The sequence below is a fragment of the Geotrypetes seraphini genome, chromosome 1, assembly GCF_902459505.1.
Source record: "Geotrypetes seraphini chromosome 1, aGeoSer1.1, whole genome shotgun sequence".
Lineage (NCBI taxonomy): Eukaryota > Metazoa > Chordata > Amphibia > Gymnophiona > Dermophiidae > Geotrypetes > Geotrypetes seraphini.
Genome location: NC_047084.1, coordinates 420,626 through 434,289, shown reverse-complemented (window position 1 = coordinate 434,289; position 13,664 = coordinate 420,626). Strand labels below are relative to the sequence as shown.

Genomic DNA, 13,664 nt, shown 5'->3' with positions numbered 1-13,664 from the left:
CTTATTCCCTTTTCCAGTCACTTTTTCTCATATATCAGTATTTATTTCACTTTATAAATATTTTTTTTTTTAAATTCTTTATTTATATTTTGAATATATTATCAAGAATAAACTTCTTGTACAGAATATGATTAAGTCAACATAACATAAAACAAATAAAGTAACATTTATATAACAAAATTACTATTTACTCAATCAAAATTAAAGTCCCAAAATTTGAGATCCAAGATGTTCCTGAGTGAGAAACTATTTAAAAGAAAAAGAAAAATTCAAATTACAAATTAGGCGGTCAGATGAGAATGGACCAAGAGTAAATTCCTGCATTAAGATTTTCTTAATCCCCTTCAAGGCCCCTCCTGGAGAGAAATCCTGTCAGCTGCGAGGGTTCAAAGAAAATATAATTGCAAGATTTATACTTTACAATGCATTTGCAAGGATATCGTAAAAGAAATGATGCCCCCATTGCAGCAACCCCAGGCTTAAGAAGCAAAAATTCCTTCCTTCGTTTCTGAGATTCCCTTGTCACATCCGGAAATATTTGAACTTTATATCCAAGAAATTCTTTATGTCTATTCTTAAAATAAAGCTGTAATATCCAATTTTTATCTGGTGATAAAACCACCGTAGCCAATAGGGTAGCTGAGATAGCTACCTCCCTCATTGAAGATTCCAATAATGATGTTTTGTCCATTTGTTCGCCCTGACCTTGTTGTTCTAATTGATGTTGTTCTTGCAAATTTTTGGATGTTGGCAAATAATATATTTTAGAGAAAGGAGGAAAAGCATCATTAGGAACATTAAGAACCTCACAAAAGTACTTTTTCAAAACTTCTTTTGCTGATAAAGAAGGAATCTTTGGGAAGTTCAAAAATCTAAGATTATTCAACCGCATATTATTTTCCATCATTTCCACCTTTCTCCTAAGGTTGAGATTGTCTTTAATCAGTGTCGTTTGGACTTGATTTACTTCACTTATCTTTTTATCTATTTTTTCCACATTATTTTTCATCAGTATATTTTCCTGTTTAAGTCCATTTATTTCATTTCTTTGTTCTAAGAATTTGTCTTCTAGTGCTTTAATTTGTGGTGACAATGTTTGTCCCAGAGTAATTACCAAGTCCCAAATAGAGTCTAGGGTAACATTCATGGGTTTAGGAACAGAGAATATACTTGCTTGCATTGTCCCAGCTTCCACAGCAATGACAGTCTTCTCTCTCTGGAAACCTTGCTCCATTTCATGTCCCCTCGTTGTTCTCACCGCAGTCTCATCTTCCTCCAATGCTTCGCTCATTTCAGCCTCCCGGGAAACGAAGTCTGCCTCCTCGGACTGACTACTCTCCCGTGGAGAGCTAGCACGCTGCGGCTGAGGGGGCGGGGTTCTAGCTTCGGGGCTCAGAGTTGACTCTAGCCCAGGGAAGTTTGCCGCGACCTCACTCCTTCCCGGCGATTCCAGCGGGCGACTCCCCAATGCAACTGCTGCCTCTTGGTTTAGACGCCGCAAGAAATCCTCCATGGACATCTGAAGAGGAGTCTCCGGGCGCCTCAAGGCTCCAGAGGCACCTTTCCCTCTCCTTTTCGGCATCGGTAAAGCAATAAGTAAACGTTGTTTCGTTAGAATCTCTGGCGGCGTCTCCCTCACTCTCATCGGCTCGCGACCATCTTGGATCGTAAGTCCACTTTATAAATATTGAAGTATGCATTTTCGTTGCACATCCTTCCACCTTCACCAGACACTGCACCTTTTTTCCCCATATATATTTTTCTTTTCTCCTTTTGTATATTTCCTCCTTTCAAGTTGCTTCTGCCTGAATTTTTTTGGTCTCAAGTTTCACTTCATTCACATTGTCATTCACACTTCACTGGTACCGCACCATTTCACATTCAATTTTTCACAGTTGACCACAATACCATTTCTCGGAGGACCTCTGAGGAAGAAGTATTTTTTGAAATATGGCTGTCGGGTCCAGTACACACGAGAACAAGGAACAGTTTTTGGATACAATTGGTTTATTTATGTTATATATGTTTTTATGACTTTTATTGAATACATTCCTGCACATTTTTCTGCAGTTTTGTTTTGGGGGTTTTCCAGTGTATCAATGGACTATGTACGAAGGAAAAGAAAAGTATAGAAACGCATACCTCTGTAAAACTTGATCAACAATTAAGTGGTTTTGTATGAGAAATCGGAAGTCAAAGTTTTGTTTTTTTAATTCTTTCTTGATTTTCCGAACTTCAATGGTGCAATACATAAAATGTAACACATAATAATACAATAAAAGCACATTCAACTTACACTTATTCATAACCAACCATTTACTCTCACCCACCCACCCAATGATTATTCAATAAAACACAAAAACATAAATTGCAAAAAACCTTATCCTAATCCAATTAATGATATCCTCCCATCCACCAACTCACCCCCAAGTGTAAATACCCAAAACAAAATTAAGACAGAAATAATCTCCACTTTCCTGGATGTGCATGAAAGCAAAGAAAAACTGACTTCTGATCAAAGATCTACTATGGTGAAGAAATGTAAGATGTCAAGGACCCCAAACCACAAAGGACCCCAAACCACAAAGTTTAAAATCATGAATAGATTGAAAAAACCGAAGCAGTCTTTTATGAGCACTCAATCTATTCAAGATTTTAAATTTTGTGACTTTTGATTTCTCGTACAAAACTACTTAATTGTTGATCAGGTTTTACTGAAGTATGCATTTCTATATTTTTCTTTTCCATCATACATGGTCCATTGATACACTGGAACATTGACACTGGATTACTGTCCCATGTTGCACACCATTTCTTCAGTTTCATTTATACATATTAAGTATGTGACCTTCTGTTAGGTTGAAAAGTAATCTTTTGTCACATTGGAAGAGTAATTTTGCTTTAAAATCACGGGTGGCTGTGTTCCTACACTGTTTACCACACGCAATTATATCAATTATTCGAGTTGATTATAAACATGCTCATTTGTATGGTATTAATAATGTTCAGCCCTCTGCTATTTCCAGCTATACACTTTTCATTTGTATGTTTAGATTTTTTTTATATTGATGTTTTATTATTCGTTATATATTAACAATTTGAGGTTTTCTTCCCATTTTCTTCTTTGTTATAGACAGTGACATTAGTATAATTTAATTATTTCCATGATTTTTATTATAATTGTCCTTTAGCATTTTATAAAGGAGGTCATGAAATTAATTTGTATTTAATTATTCTAATATGTTTTATATGATTTCAATATGTTTTATAGTGTTTATATATTTTATGTTCTTTTTTTAATGTGTTTTAATTTTTTTTTTTTTTAAATGTCAGATATAATATATAGGTTTTATTTTTTTAGTTACTTGTTAGTTCCCTGAAGAAGGCAAAGCCAAAACTGGAATCCCAGTCGGGACATTATCAGAAAGATCTGTTCCCTAACTAAACACCTTATTTTTTGCTCCATAACATGCCCTTACAAAGCCCTGTACAATCACTCCAAGATACAGGGCATTGCAGTAGTCAAACCTCAATAAGACCATTGCCTGCACTACAGTGCGAAAGTCAAAGGGCGCCAACATCGGCTTCACTCGATACAATAAATGTATTTGTGCAAAACATATCTGTACAGTCTTTGCCACTTGACAATTCATTGTAAGACCTGAATCCAGTCTAACTCCTACATCTAATGGATGTAGGAGTTAGACTACATCCATTACCTTTAATTTATTTGGCCACCTATCTTGATCTACTTTCCCCACCGAAAACAAAAAGAAACTGCAGAGGGGAATGTACAAGGTACAGGAACTTTTGTTAAAAGTCACTAAAAAAGAATGGTTCTCATACACATGAAGACCGGACCCAACACGGTCCATGCTCTGGAGAAACACTCCTTCCTCAGGGGTCCGAGTTGTGATGCTTTACTAATGGAGAATCATATGAGGTACACAATGTTGTATAAAATCCTAAAAATTCTTGGATAGCAGGCAATACTACTGTGAAACTGACGCAGTGTCTCCCTTTACTGCAGACTTGTTGGATTTTTCTTTGTTTTGCCTTGTCTATTTTCCCCACCAGCATTACTTTTGTCTTATCGACATTCAGTTTCAAACCTTGCTCTCCCATCCATTCAACAATGTGTTTCATATAAATACATGTGCATATATACAGTATTATGTAGTCCATTCTTCTTATTTGTGCATTCATGATGTGTTTTTGCCTATCCATGGTTGCATAAATTGCAACCAATATTGGCGCCACTGTATTAGCGTATTCACAGACTGGCACTTTTTTTAAAAAACATCTTTTTTGCTTTCAGATATGCCACCCAAATATCCAGAGAGTGAAATACAGGTACTTCAAGTGCTGTTCCATGCAGGAACCTAACCCTATTTTCCCAATAGGATCCACTGTTCACTTTGCATGGTTTTGAGGCACAAGGTGTACTGCTGGAATTTTAACCTCTATTTTCTTTTTGTTATTCGTGAATTTGCAGTTCGCAAACATTTTCAGGAACTGTACTACTGCGAATAACAAAAACGGACTGTACTTATGTGCAATCTTATATCCCACCAAATCTTCAGAGTTCTAGGCAGGTTAAAGGCAACATATCTTTACAAAGAATTTTGTATAGAGTTAAATATGTTACAAAAAATTATACATGTTACATAAAGTTATCAAATTATAGATAGTCCGAGGTAATATATCATAAATAGCAACTGACCATTAACACTATCTTTGTTTCGGGTGCCTTGAATTATTAGTCTGGTAGAAATTTCTTTAAAAAGTCATGTTTTTAGATTTTTGAAAAACAGTATGTATTTGAGAATTTACACCTGCTGTCTATATTTTGCACTGTTCAGGAAGAAATGCATTTGTTTCTATTTCTCTGGGGTTGTACTGCATACAGAGTCTTGAATCTTAGGGTTGAGCAAATTTCAATGGGAAGGAAATTTCACGCTTTAGCTATTTGGTAGCTGAATGATTTGCTATGAGATGTCTTGTATTTTATAGATGCAGCACTGTTTAAACATCTGGAATAGCTTCAATGTTAAAAGTTCAGTTCAAATCCTATTGCAGTTACTTGTGATCTTTGGCAAGTCACTAAGGAGCTCTTTTACAAAACAAAAGCTTAGCAAGCACTAAATGCTAAGTCCATAGGTATAAAATAGGCTTCTTGGTATTTCTTGCATGTGCATTAAGCTTTAGTAAAACAGCCCCTAATCCTACATTACTTATGGGGCAAGCCTGCATTACAGCCATGTACTGACATTTCAAATGGCTTCCAAATAAAAATGTTAATACACCCATGCAATAAACAAATAGCTTGCAAATTGGACTGCACTTAAAGTATATATACTGTCTGAAAAACACAACATGCACCACTGCAGTTATATGCAGCCATTTATTGCATTGAAGAATAAAATGTTTCCATGCCTATAGGCAAGGACTGGCTCAAAGTGAGAGGAAGAGTTATCAGACAAAAATAAATAAATATAATGGCCCCCTGGATAACTGCCCCACCACCACCTGACACCCAGAGATGACCCTGCTCAATCCCCCAAAACCAAAATACAAATGTGGCAGTCTAGTGGACCCCCTTCTCCTCTCCCCAGACACTAACCTAAAAAGCCCCTTGTGGTCTAGTGCAGTGTTCTTCAACCTTCTGACACCTATGTACCTGCGGAAATAAAAGAATTATTTTGCGGACCAGCGGTTGAAGAACACTGGGCTAAGTCGGGTTCCGGAACCTGCACATCTCCGTCCAATCTCTGCCCCATAATAGTACTAATTGCAACACCATTTTTTCCATTCATTTTTCATATATGCACACACACACACACTCCCAATATAATCTTATTAACACATAATGGTTAACCACAAAATTAAACTACACAAAGCACACTGTACATATGCTTCTCAACATTCATTCCTACCAAAACACAGATAACTCCTATGCAAATATGGGACCACAGTCTAAAAGTACTAATATATACAAACAAAACCCTAAGATTCAAGACTCTGTATGCAGTACAACCCCAGAGAAATAGAAACAAATGCATTTCTTCCTGAACAGTGCAAAATATAGACAGCAGGTGTAAATTCTCAAAATTGACACAATTCAATCACTAAATTTAAAACGAAAACAATTCCCCCTACCTTTGTTGTCTCCCTCCCTCCATGCTGTGCCTTAACTTCTGGCCTGCTCCTTCCTGGCCATTTTATGCCACCTCTGGTGTCATCTTCAGGCCGGCTCCCTCTTCCTGATGCAGTGCCGCAGGCAGTGGCTCCTCACACATCCTGCGCCGCATCTGGAAGCCTTCCCTCTGATGTTCGCCAGAGAGAAGGTTGCCCGATAACGCCGCATCGATCACACCACGGACCGGCGGCTGAAGAACACCATCTCAGGCCTGATGCACGTGCCGGTGGTTGAAGAACACTGGTCTAGTGGACCTCAACACAGCACACACAAACTTTTCTGTGTACCTGGAAGGTAGGAAATGCAGAGAATGACATGGGTACTCAATTTCCCTGTTCCATCCCCACAAGCTCTGTCCCTTTCCTTGTCCCATTCCTGCAAAGCTCTGCCTTAACCGCACAAGTCTCAAACACTTATGATTTTAAAGTATTCAAGGCTTATGCACATGAGGACAGAGCTTGCAGGAATGGGACAGGGACAAAACTTGCAGGGACGGAAAGAGAAACTGAGTTCCCACAGGGAGGGGGACAAATTTGTCCCCATGTCATTCTCTAAATATTCTCTTCTCTCTCCATTGCCACCTTAAAAAATGCCAGTGCTTGATCCCCACATAGTACATCCTGGGATGCACCACGGGGAGGAGGGCAGGAGCATCAATCTGACAAATACAGCCTCTGTACCTGAACTGAATAGTGAATAAACCCTCATTACCATAATATTTTACATATGCTATGCAATGAAGACTATGTGCAGAATTGTCTCAAAAACCCTCTAGAGACCAAACTCAGGATTTTCAGTTTCTACTGAAACCAAATCTGTGTCCAAAACTGGCCTCTCAATTTCAATAGAAACCAAAACTGTAAACAAAACTGCCGACCCCTACTGCACCCTGACCAGAAAGCTTCCTGCCCAACAGTGCCTCCCCCCTCCCAAAAGTAGGCCCTCCCTGGGACTACCACAGTAGTCTAGTGGCCTCTTCAGAGCTAGGAACAGACCACCACCTACCTTCTCTCGTTCCAACACTGTTCAAATCCAAATGGATGCCGCAATTGCAATAACAGGACCTGACAGCCATTTTCTGATCAGAACCAACACAGGCAGAGGACTCAACCCTGCTCATGTTGGCTCTAATCTCAAAATGCCTGCTGCGGTCCTAGAAGCCATTTGGATTGAAGCAGTGCACCTGCCCCTGAAGAGACCACTAGACCAGCAGTGCCTCACCAAGGTAAGTCCAAGGAAAGCCTACGGTTTGGGTGGTTGGAGGAGGGGGAGTTGGTTTCAGTCAAAAAATGCATAGCCATTTTTTGCAAAATTCATTCAGCTTCTACCCCTCTCTGCATTCTGCACCCACAAAACTGTGCACCAAAGTCATATTAGCCCCTTAGATTATAAACTCTCTGGTGACAGGAAAATAAATAAAGTCTTGAACTGCAACCAGGGGGGGGGGGGAGGAACAGCAACCATGAACTAAATCCAAAATGCATTCCTGCTGCTTCACAAGAGCTCAGCTAGAAACCACTTGTTTTCAGCATAGCTAAGACTTAATACCCCCCTCCCCCCCCCAATCTTTCAGAGGAGGATGGGGGGAGGTGGAACCTTTTCAACACTCTAATAATCAAACTCTTGTCAAAAAGAAAAACATATTTCAGACCTCTGTAGAAAGCCTGTCATAATAAAGCAGCACTAATATTAAGGATTCAAAAAGCAACAGCACTACCTATAAAAAAAGAAGTACAGTACCCTATAATATCAATACATTTTGTTTGAAAAATGAACAAGTCAGACTGGTATAAATGCCTACCTAGAAACTAAACACTAGGAGGCTCCTGCTCAGTAAAATTCCACTGAACTGCCTAATCACAGGTATTCAGCAGTCACTGAATAGCCTCACTAACCGGGCATTGTCTGTTTTTCCTGACTCCAAGGTCTCCCATCCATTTGACATTTCTTCTCTCATCTATCTCACCTCTATATCCCTTATCTGTTTTGTCCAGCATCTCCTCACTATGTCCCTGCCTCCATGTTTAATATCAACCCTCAATATCCCTGTCCTCTAAGCCAGTGTTTCTTAACATGCGGTATGCGTACCCTTAAGTGGGAGTGATGCATCCTGAATCGCTCTCTCTTTCCCCACTCCCTTTGTAGCAAGGAAGGGAATGAGTCTCCCGGAAGAGGTGGTGGAAACAGAGACTGTGTCTGAATTCAAGAGGGCCTGGGATGGGCACGTGGGATCGCAAGGAGAAAGAGATAATGGTTACTGCGTATGGGCAGACTGGATGGGCCATTTGGCCTTTATCTGTCATCATGTTTCTAAATGAGAGAGGGAAACATGTTTCCAAAGGGGGTGGAGGAGAGAGGAAGAGTTGGACTCATGGAGGGAGGGAGAGAGATGTTGATTGGGTGAAGGGACTGAAGTCCGGAATGAGAGGAAGCGTGCAGGAGGCAAAAAGAAATATTGGATGCACAGTCAGAAGGAAATGCAATCAGAGATTCAGACAAAGGTAGGAAAAATGATTTTATTTTCAAATTGGTGATCGAAATGTGTCAATTTTTAAGAATTTATATCTGCTGTCTATATTTTGCACTTTGTCTATTTTTCTATAGTTGTTACTGAGGTGACATAGCATATTTTAAAGTCATCTGCCTTGACCTCTTTGAAAAAAACATGAATATAAATAATAATTAACATTTTCTCTGTATAAAGGTTGCTTTGTGGCTTTTTTTTATTTTGTGGTTACCATTATGTGTTAATAAGATTATATTGGGTAAATGGATTATATTGGAAAAATGGATGGAAGAAATTGCATTACAATCCAGGGCTGTGGAGTCGGTAGATAAATGTTCCGACTCCGACTCCTCAGTTTTTTGTACTTCAGACTCCGACTCAGACTCCAGGTACCCGAAATTTCCTCCGACTCCAACTCCACAGCACTGGTTAATTTTCAGATCGTTAAAATGGAATGTCAAGTTGAGAGAAATGATCATTTTCGACACCACCTTCTTTTTGCTTTTAATCAAGGTTCTAAGGCCGCAGAAGCTGCTCGCAACATTTGTGCTGTGTATATAGTAGGTGCTATAGCTGAAAGAATCGCTCGTGATTGGTATGCCAAGTTCAAAAATGGAGTCGGTAGATAAATGTTCCGACTCCGACTCCTCAGTTTTTTGTACTTCTGACTCCGACTCCAGGTACCCAAAATTTCCTCCGACTCCGACTCCACAGCCCTGTTACAATCAGTACGATTATGGGGGTGGGGACAGGGGCAGAGGTACTCGGTTGATATTTGTTTGACTTAGGGGGTACTTGGCTTGAAGAAGTTGAGAAACTCTGCTCAAGACTCCTCCCATGCCTAGGATCTCTTCTCTGCCCCCTCCCCTTGTCCCCTCTTTCATCTCTCTCCCGTTTCCCCTTGCAGTGTAGCATCCATCCATCTCCCCCCTTCCCTTTGTCTCTATAGCTTTTTCCTCCTCCATCCAGTCTCTCACCCCCATCTGATATTGCCTTCTCTTCCCTCCAACCCCTGCCAGGGGAGTTCAGCATTACTCCCCCTTTCTTGCCCCTCCCCTCTGAAATATCTTATGCTTAATTCCCTCCATCTCTCCCCCTCGGCAGGCATCTCTCTCACTTGCCCCCCTCCAACACACACACATTGATCCACTAGCAGCAAGACAAAGATCCAGTAGAGGAGGAGGAGCAGGAGCTGTGAGTCAGCAGCAAATGTAAAAAGAGTAGGGCAGCAAATGGCCCAATACCATTGAGCAGCTTTTTGCTTGGCTTGCTTAATGGTAGCTATGCCCCTGGGTTGAAATGAAATAAACAGTAAATACAAACTAAGAAACAAGTAAAGCTCCTTACCTTGATTCTCCACTGCTGTTGCTTACACTTTCTTCCTCACTGTGCTCATTCATTGTAAATATCCAATTGTTTAAAAAGTATAAATATAAATCCTCAGTTCATTAGATGTGTTTTTAAAAAATCCAATTTAAAAATTCTCCAGGAACTTTAATATAGTTGCTAATTTTTTCTCTTCTAGGAATACAGCATGAATGTGAAATTCTTCCCAGGTTACCTAATGCAGACAAGAAAGTAATAAATAATATTTTAAGTAACATGGTGTGTTGGAGCAATTTCATTTAAGGCATTTGTAATCCACTTTACCATCAAGTTCTAGGTGGGTACAAATCAAGTTAAAAATACTGCTATCAAATAAAATGCTATAACAGACTATGTCATTCATATAATAACCAAATTCAACAGTAAGATTCACAGTCGATTCCCAAAAATAAGAAATCACATTAAAAAGTATCACTGCGCTATCTACAATTCTTAATTGACAACATACTGTGTAATTCATTCAGTGCTTTTATAAAGTCAATCGATTGTTCAAAATACATGCTAGCTAATGTCTTTTCTTTTCCCCAAGCCGGGCATAGTACGTTGACATAACTAGCATACGACGAGTATATAAATATCCCCTACGCATTGTACTTTCACGCTGTGAAAAGCCAGAGGTCAGGACTGAAACCGCCAGTGTAAGTTATCCAAAGCTCTCTGCTACACCGCACAGTGGAGGGGACGACTAAATGGATCTGGCGGCCACTTCCACGCTCTTCTAAGTAGAAAGAATCTTGCTCAACCTATTCTTTCCCGTATCGAATTAAAGGCAAATCCCAGCAATGCTCGATCCCCAACTAAAACGCCTGCAGACAGTGAAGGGCTATCGGATCTGCCCCACTCGCACCTGGCTAGCAAAATACTCGAAGCACCTCAAGCCATCTCTCACCAAATACCCTTCTCCCTCCATCAAACCAGTGGACCCTCGACATCCTCCGAGGTCTATAGGGTCCACATCCAATCTCTTCACAATGCCAGAGCGGAGCACGGCATCTCCGGAACGCCGAGCAATTGCCATCTAACGAGGCCCTTGGCTCAATCCCGTATCGCCGGTACAAGTCATTCTTCCGCCATCCTCATCAGCGCGCAACTTTTTTTTTTTTTTTTTAAATGATGGGAACGCGAAACCAAATGGAAGGCTCCCCTCTCTGGACATAACCACGAAGTTTGCTCGACGTTAGGAGCGCTCAGCTACCCAAGTTTTCCCGAGACAAAGTCGTGAACTCGACCCCACTGTATCCCTGGCAACGGCAGCAGCACAACCTCCGCAGGGCCTCGAGGAAGCAGGCGGAATCGGCGCAGCTCCTTTGCCCGTCTTAAAGCGACTCTTGCGGCAGGACTCAAGCCGCCTGGGAAACAGCAGGAGCGAGCGAGCAAGCGAGCGAGCGCGCGCCGCGTGTGGAAAGTCCTGCAGAGTGGCTCGTGCTCCAACGTCCTTTTTTTTTTTTTTTTATTCCCGTGTCTGCCACAGGGCGTCTAACAGTTGCTGACCCCTTTGCTCCTCGGTCAGTATTGTTAAGAAAACGAGAGAATCCGGCTCTCTTAGAGGACTGTGCTCGCTTATACACAGGCGCCGGGCCTTCCGCTCCTTCCGCGGAGATCCTAAAACACAGGCGTCCGGCTGCCCACATACCGAGCACCCCCTACTATTAACAAGCACTCAGCTGCCGACTCACCGAGCACCCCCTCTCAACACACATTCGGGAAACCGGGGATCGGTCTCCCCTCCTCGTGGTCTTGCCATCTCGCCCTCTCCCTCTCTCTCTCTCTCCCCGATCCAACATATCCAACACACCTCTTTTTTTATCACCCTGTCCGCGATCCAACACCTCTCCTTGAACCCCCGTCAAACTCATACCTGAGGTCGCCCACCATCCAATCCCGCAGCTTTTCCTTCTCCGGTGCCCCGTCCCCTCTGACACAACCTCTTTCCCTCGGAAGCGTCCCCCTTGCCGGAAACAGGAAGTTACGTCACAGATGGGCGGGGCGATGGAGAATCGGGAAAAAATGTATCTGAGGAGGGCAGGATGCCAAGAGAACGGGATCTGCGGGGTATTTCCTGTGGTGTTTACGTGCGAGTGTAGGAGCCTGTCTGTGATCAACCACCTACCTAGGGTCCTCCAAAACGTCCTTGTATCACCTCCTATCCCATTCATAAATTTAGCAAAGGCACTCCGGCTCTTTGCCCGAGCTGATGCCGCTAGGCTCACACTGATATCCAGCACAGGCCAGCAGCATCAGAAAGCACCTGATCTATTGGCGCATGCGTGTGACCACCTTCATGTGCGGCTAGATCGCTACACGTGGAGGTCTTTCACACCCACATACCAATGGATCCGATGACTTCTGCTGTCTGATTGAAGCCAGGATACTGTGGACTTGCTGCACAGTGCTGGCTGGCCCTGGTTTATCTGTTTGGAGACAGAGTTAAGGGCAGACTGAGGGACAGCTTAGGCTACATAGGTAGAGCATGAAATTCAGCTTTTCTGAATATAACTTAAGCTACAGTTTCCTTTTAAAAAAAAAAAAAAGAGACGTAGCCCTGCCCCAGCCCCACCCTGTACTGCCCCATTCTGGGTCCACCCCCACAAGATCCTCGTGTCTCTTTCCCCAAGCTCCGGCCCATTCTGGTGAGAGGGCCTCTGCGCATGCATGGGCATCAACGTGATGACCTCACGCTCATGCACGTATGAGTGTGATGTCATCACATCAACATGCGCAGAGGCCCTCTGAACACAGCCTCAAGCTCAGGGCTTTCCAAAACCCGAACAAACTACCAACAAATATCTTCCTCCTTGGAGCCATGACACCAATAACGCTTCACGACATTCATTCCTACCGGAACACCTGGCCTTTGTCACTTGCAGAACACAGATAAACCTTATGCAAATACAGGACCACAAACTAAAAGTCCTAATATACACAAACAAAACCCTAAGATACCCTCTTTCAGTACAACAGAGAAACAAAAATACATTTCTTCCTGAACAGTGCAAAATATAGACAGCAGATGTAAATTCTGAAAATGGACACGTTTCAATCACTAAGGGCTCCTTTTACTAAGCCGCGTTAGGGCTTTAACGCGTGGAATAGCATGCGCTAAATTTCCGCGCACGCTAAACCTTAACACCAGCATTGAGTTGCTGTTAGTTCTAGCCGTGTAGCACGGGTTTAGCGCACGCTAAAATGCGTGTGCTAAAAATGCTAACGCAGCTTAGTAAAAGGAGCCCAAATTGAAAATAAAATCACTTTTCCTACCTTTGTTGTCTGGTGATTTTATTTTTCTACTCATCTTTTCCCAGTCTCTAGTTGCACTTCCTTCTGTCTGTGCTCTTAACTCTGTTACAACAAGAAGAGAAGACCCAGATTTCCACAGGAGAACAAGAACAATCCAAAACAAACAAAACTGGAAAACCATTGGTTTTCCATAGTTTTGTCTCTTAATTCTGTTTTTTTACTTTTTGCGAAGTTTCTTTGCATTTGGTGAATTCTGACGTCGTTTACACTTTGCTGCTACTCTACAATTTTTTGTTATCCTTTTTTACCATGGACCCCTGACGAAGGTTTGTCCGA

At 41.7% G+C, this 13,664-nt stretch overlaps 1 protein-coding gene across 6 annotated transcripts in view; it reads right to left on the bottom strand.

Moving 5' to 3' along the window:
- CHD1 (chromodomain helicase DNA binding protein 1) overlaps window positions 1–12,325 on the bottom strand; it is a 621,819-nt gene extending 609,494 nt beyond the window's left edge. For 3 of the 6 annotated variants that reach the window (XM_033963070.1, XM_033962661.1, XM_033962975.1), the window contains exons 1-2: window positions 11,950–12,100; window positions 10,053–10,266 (exon numbers count right to left, since the gene is read on the bottom strand). Coding sequence is in view for 1 of the 6 variants with exons in the window: in XM_033962975.1 (XP_033818866.1) it covers window positions 10,053–10,105 (53 nt within the window). In the remaining 5 variants the exon portion in view is untranslated. The other 3 variants (XM_033962744.1, XM_033962822.1, XM_033962905.1) reach the window with 3 other exon arrangements.
- Window positions 12,326–13,664: the final 1,339 nt, after the last annotated feature.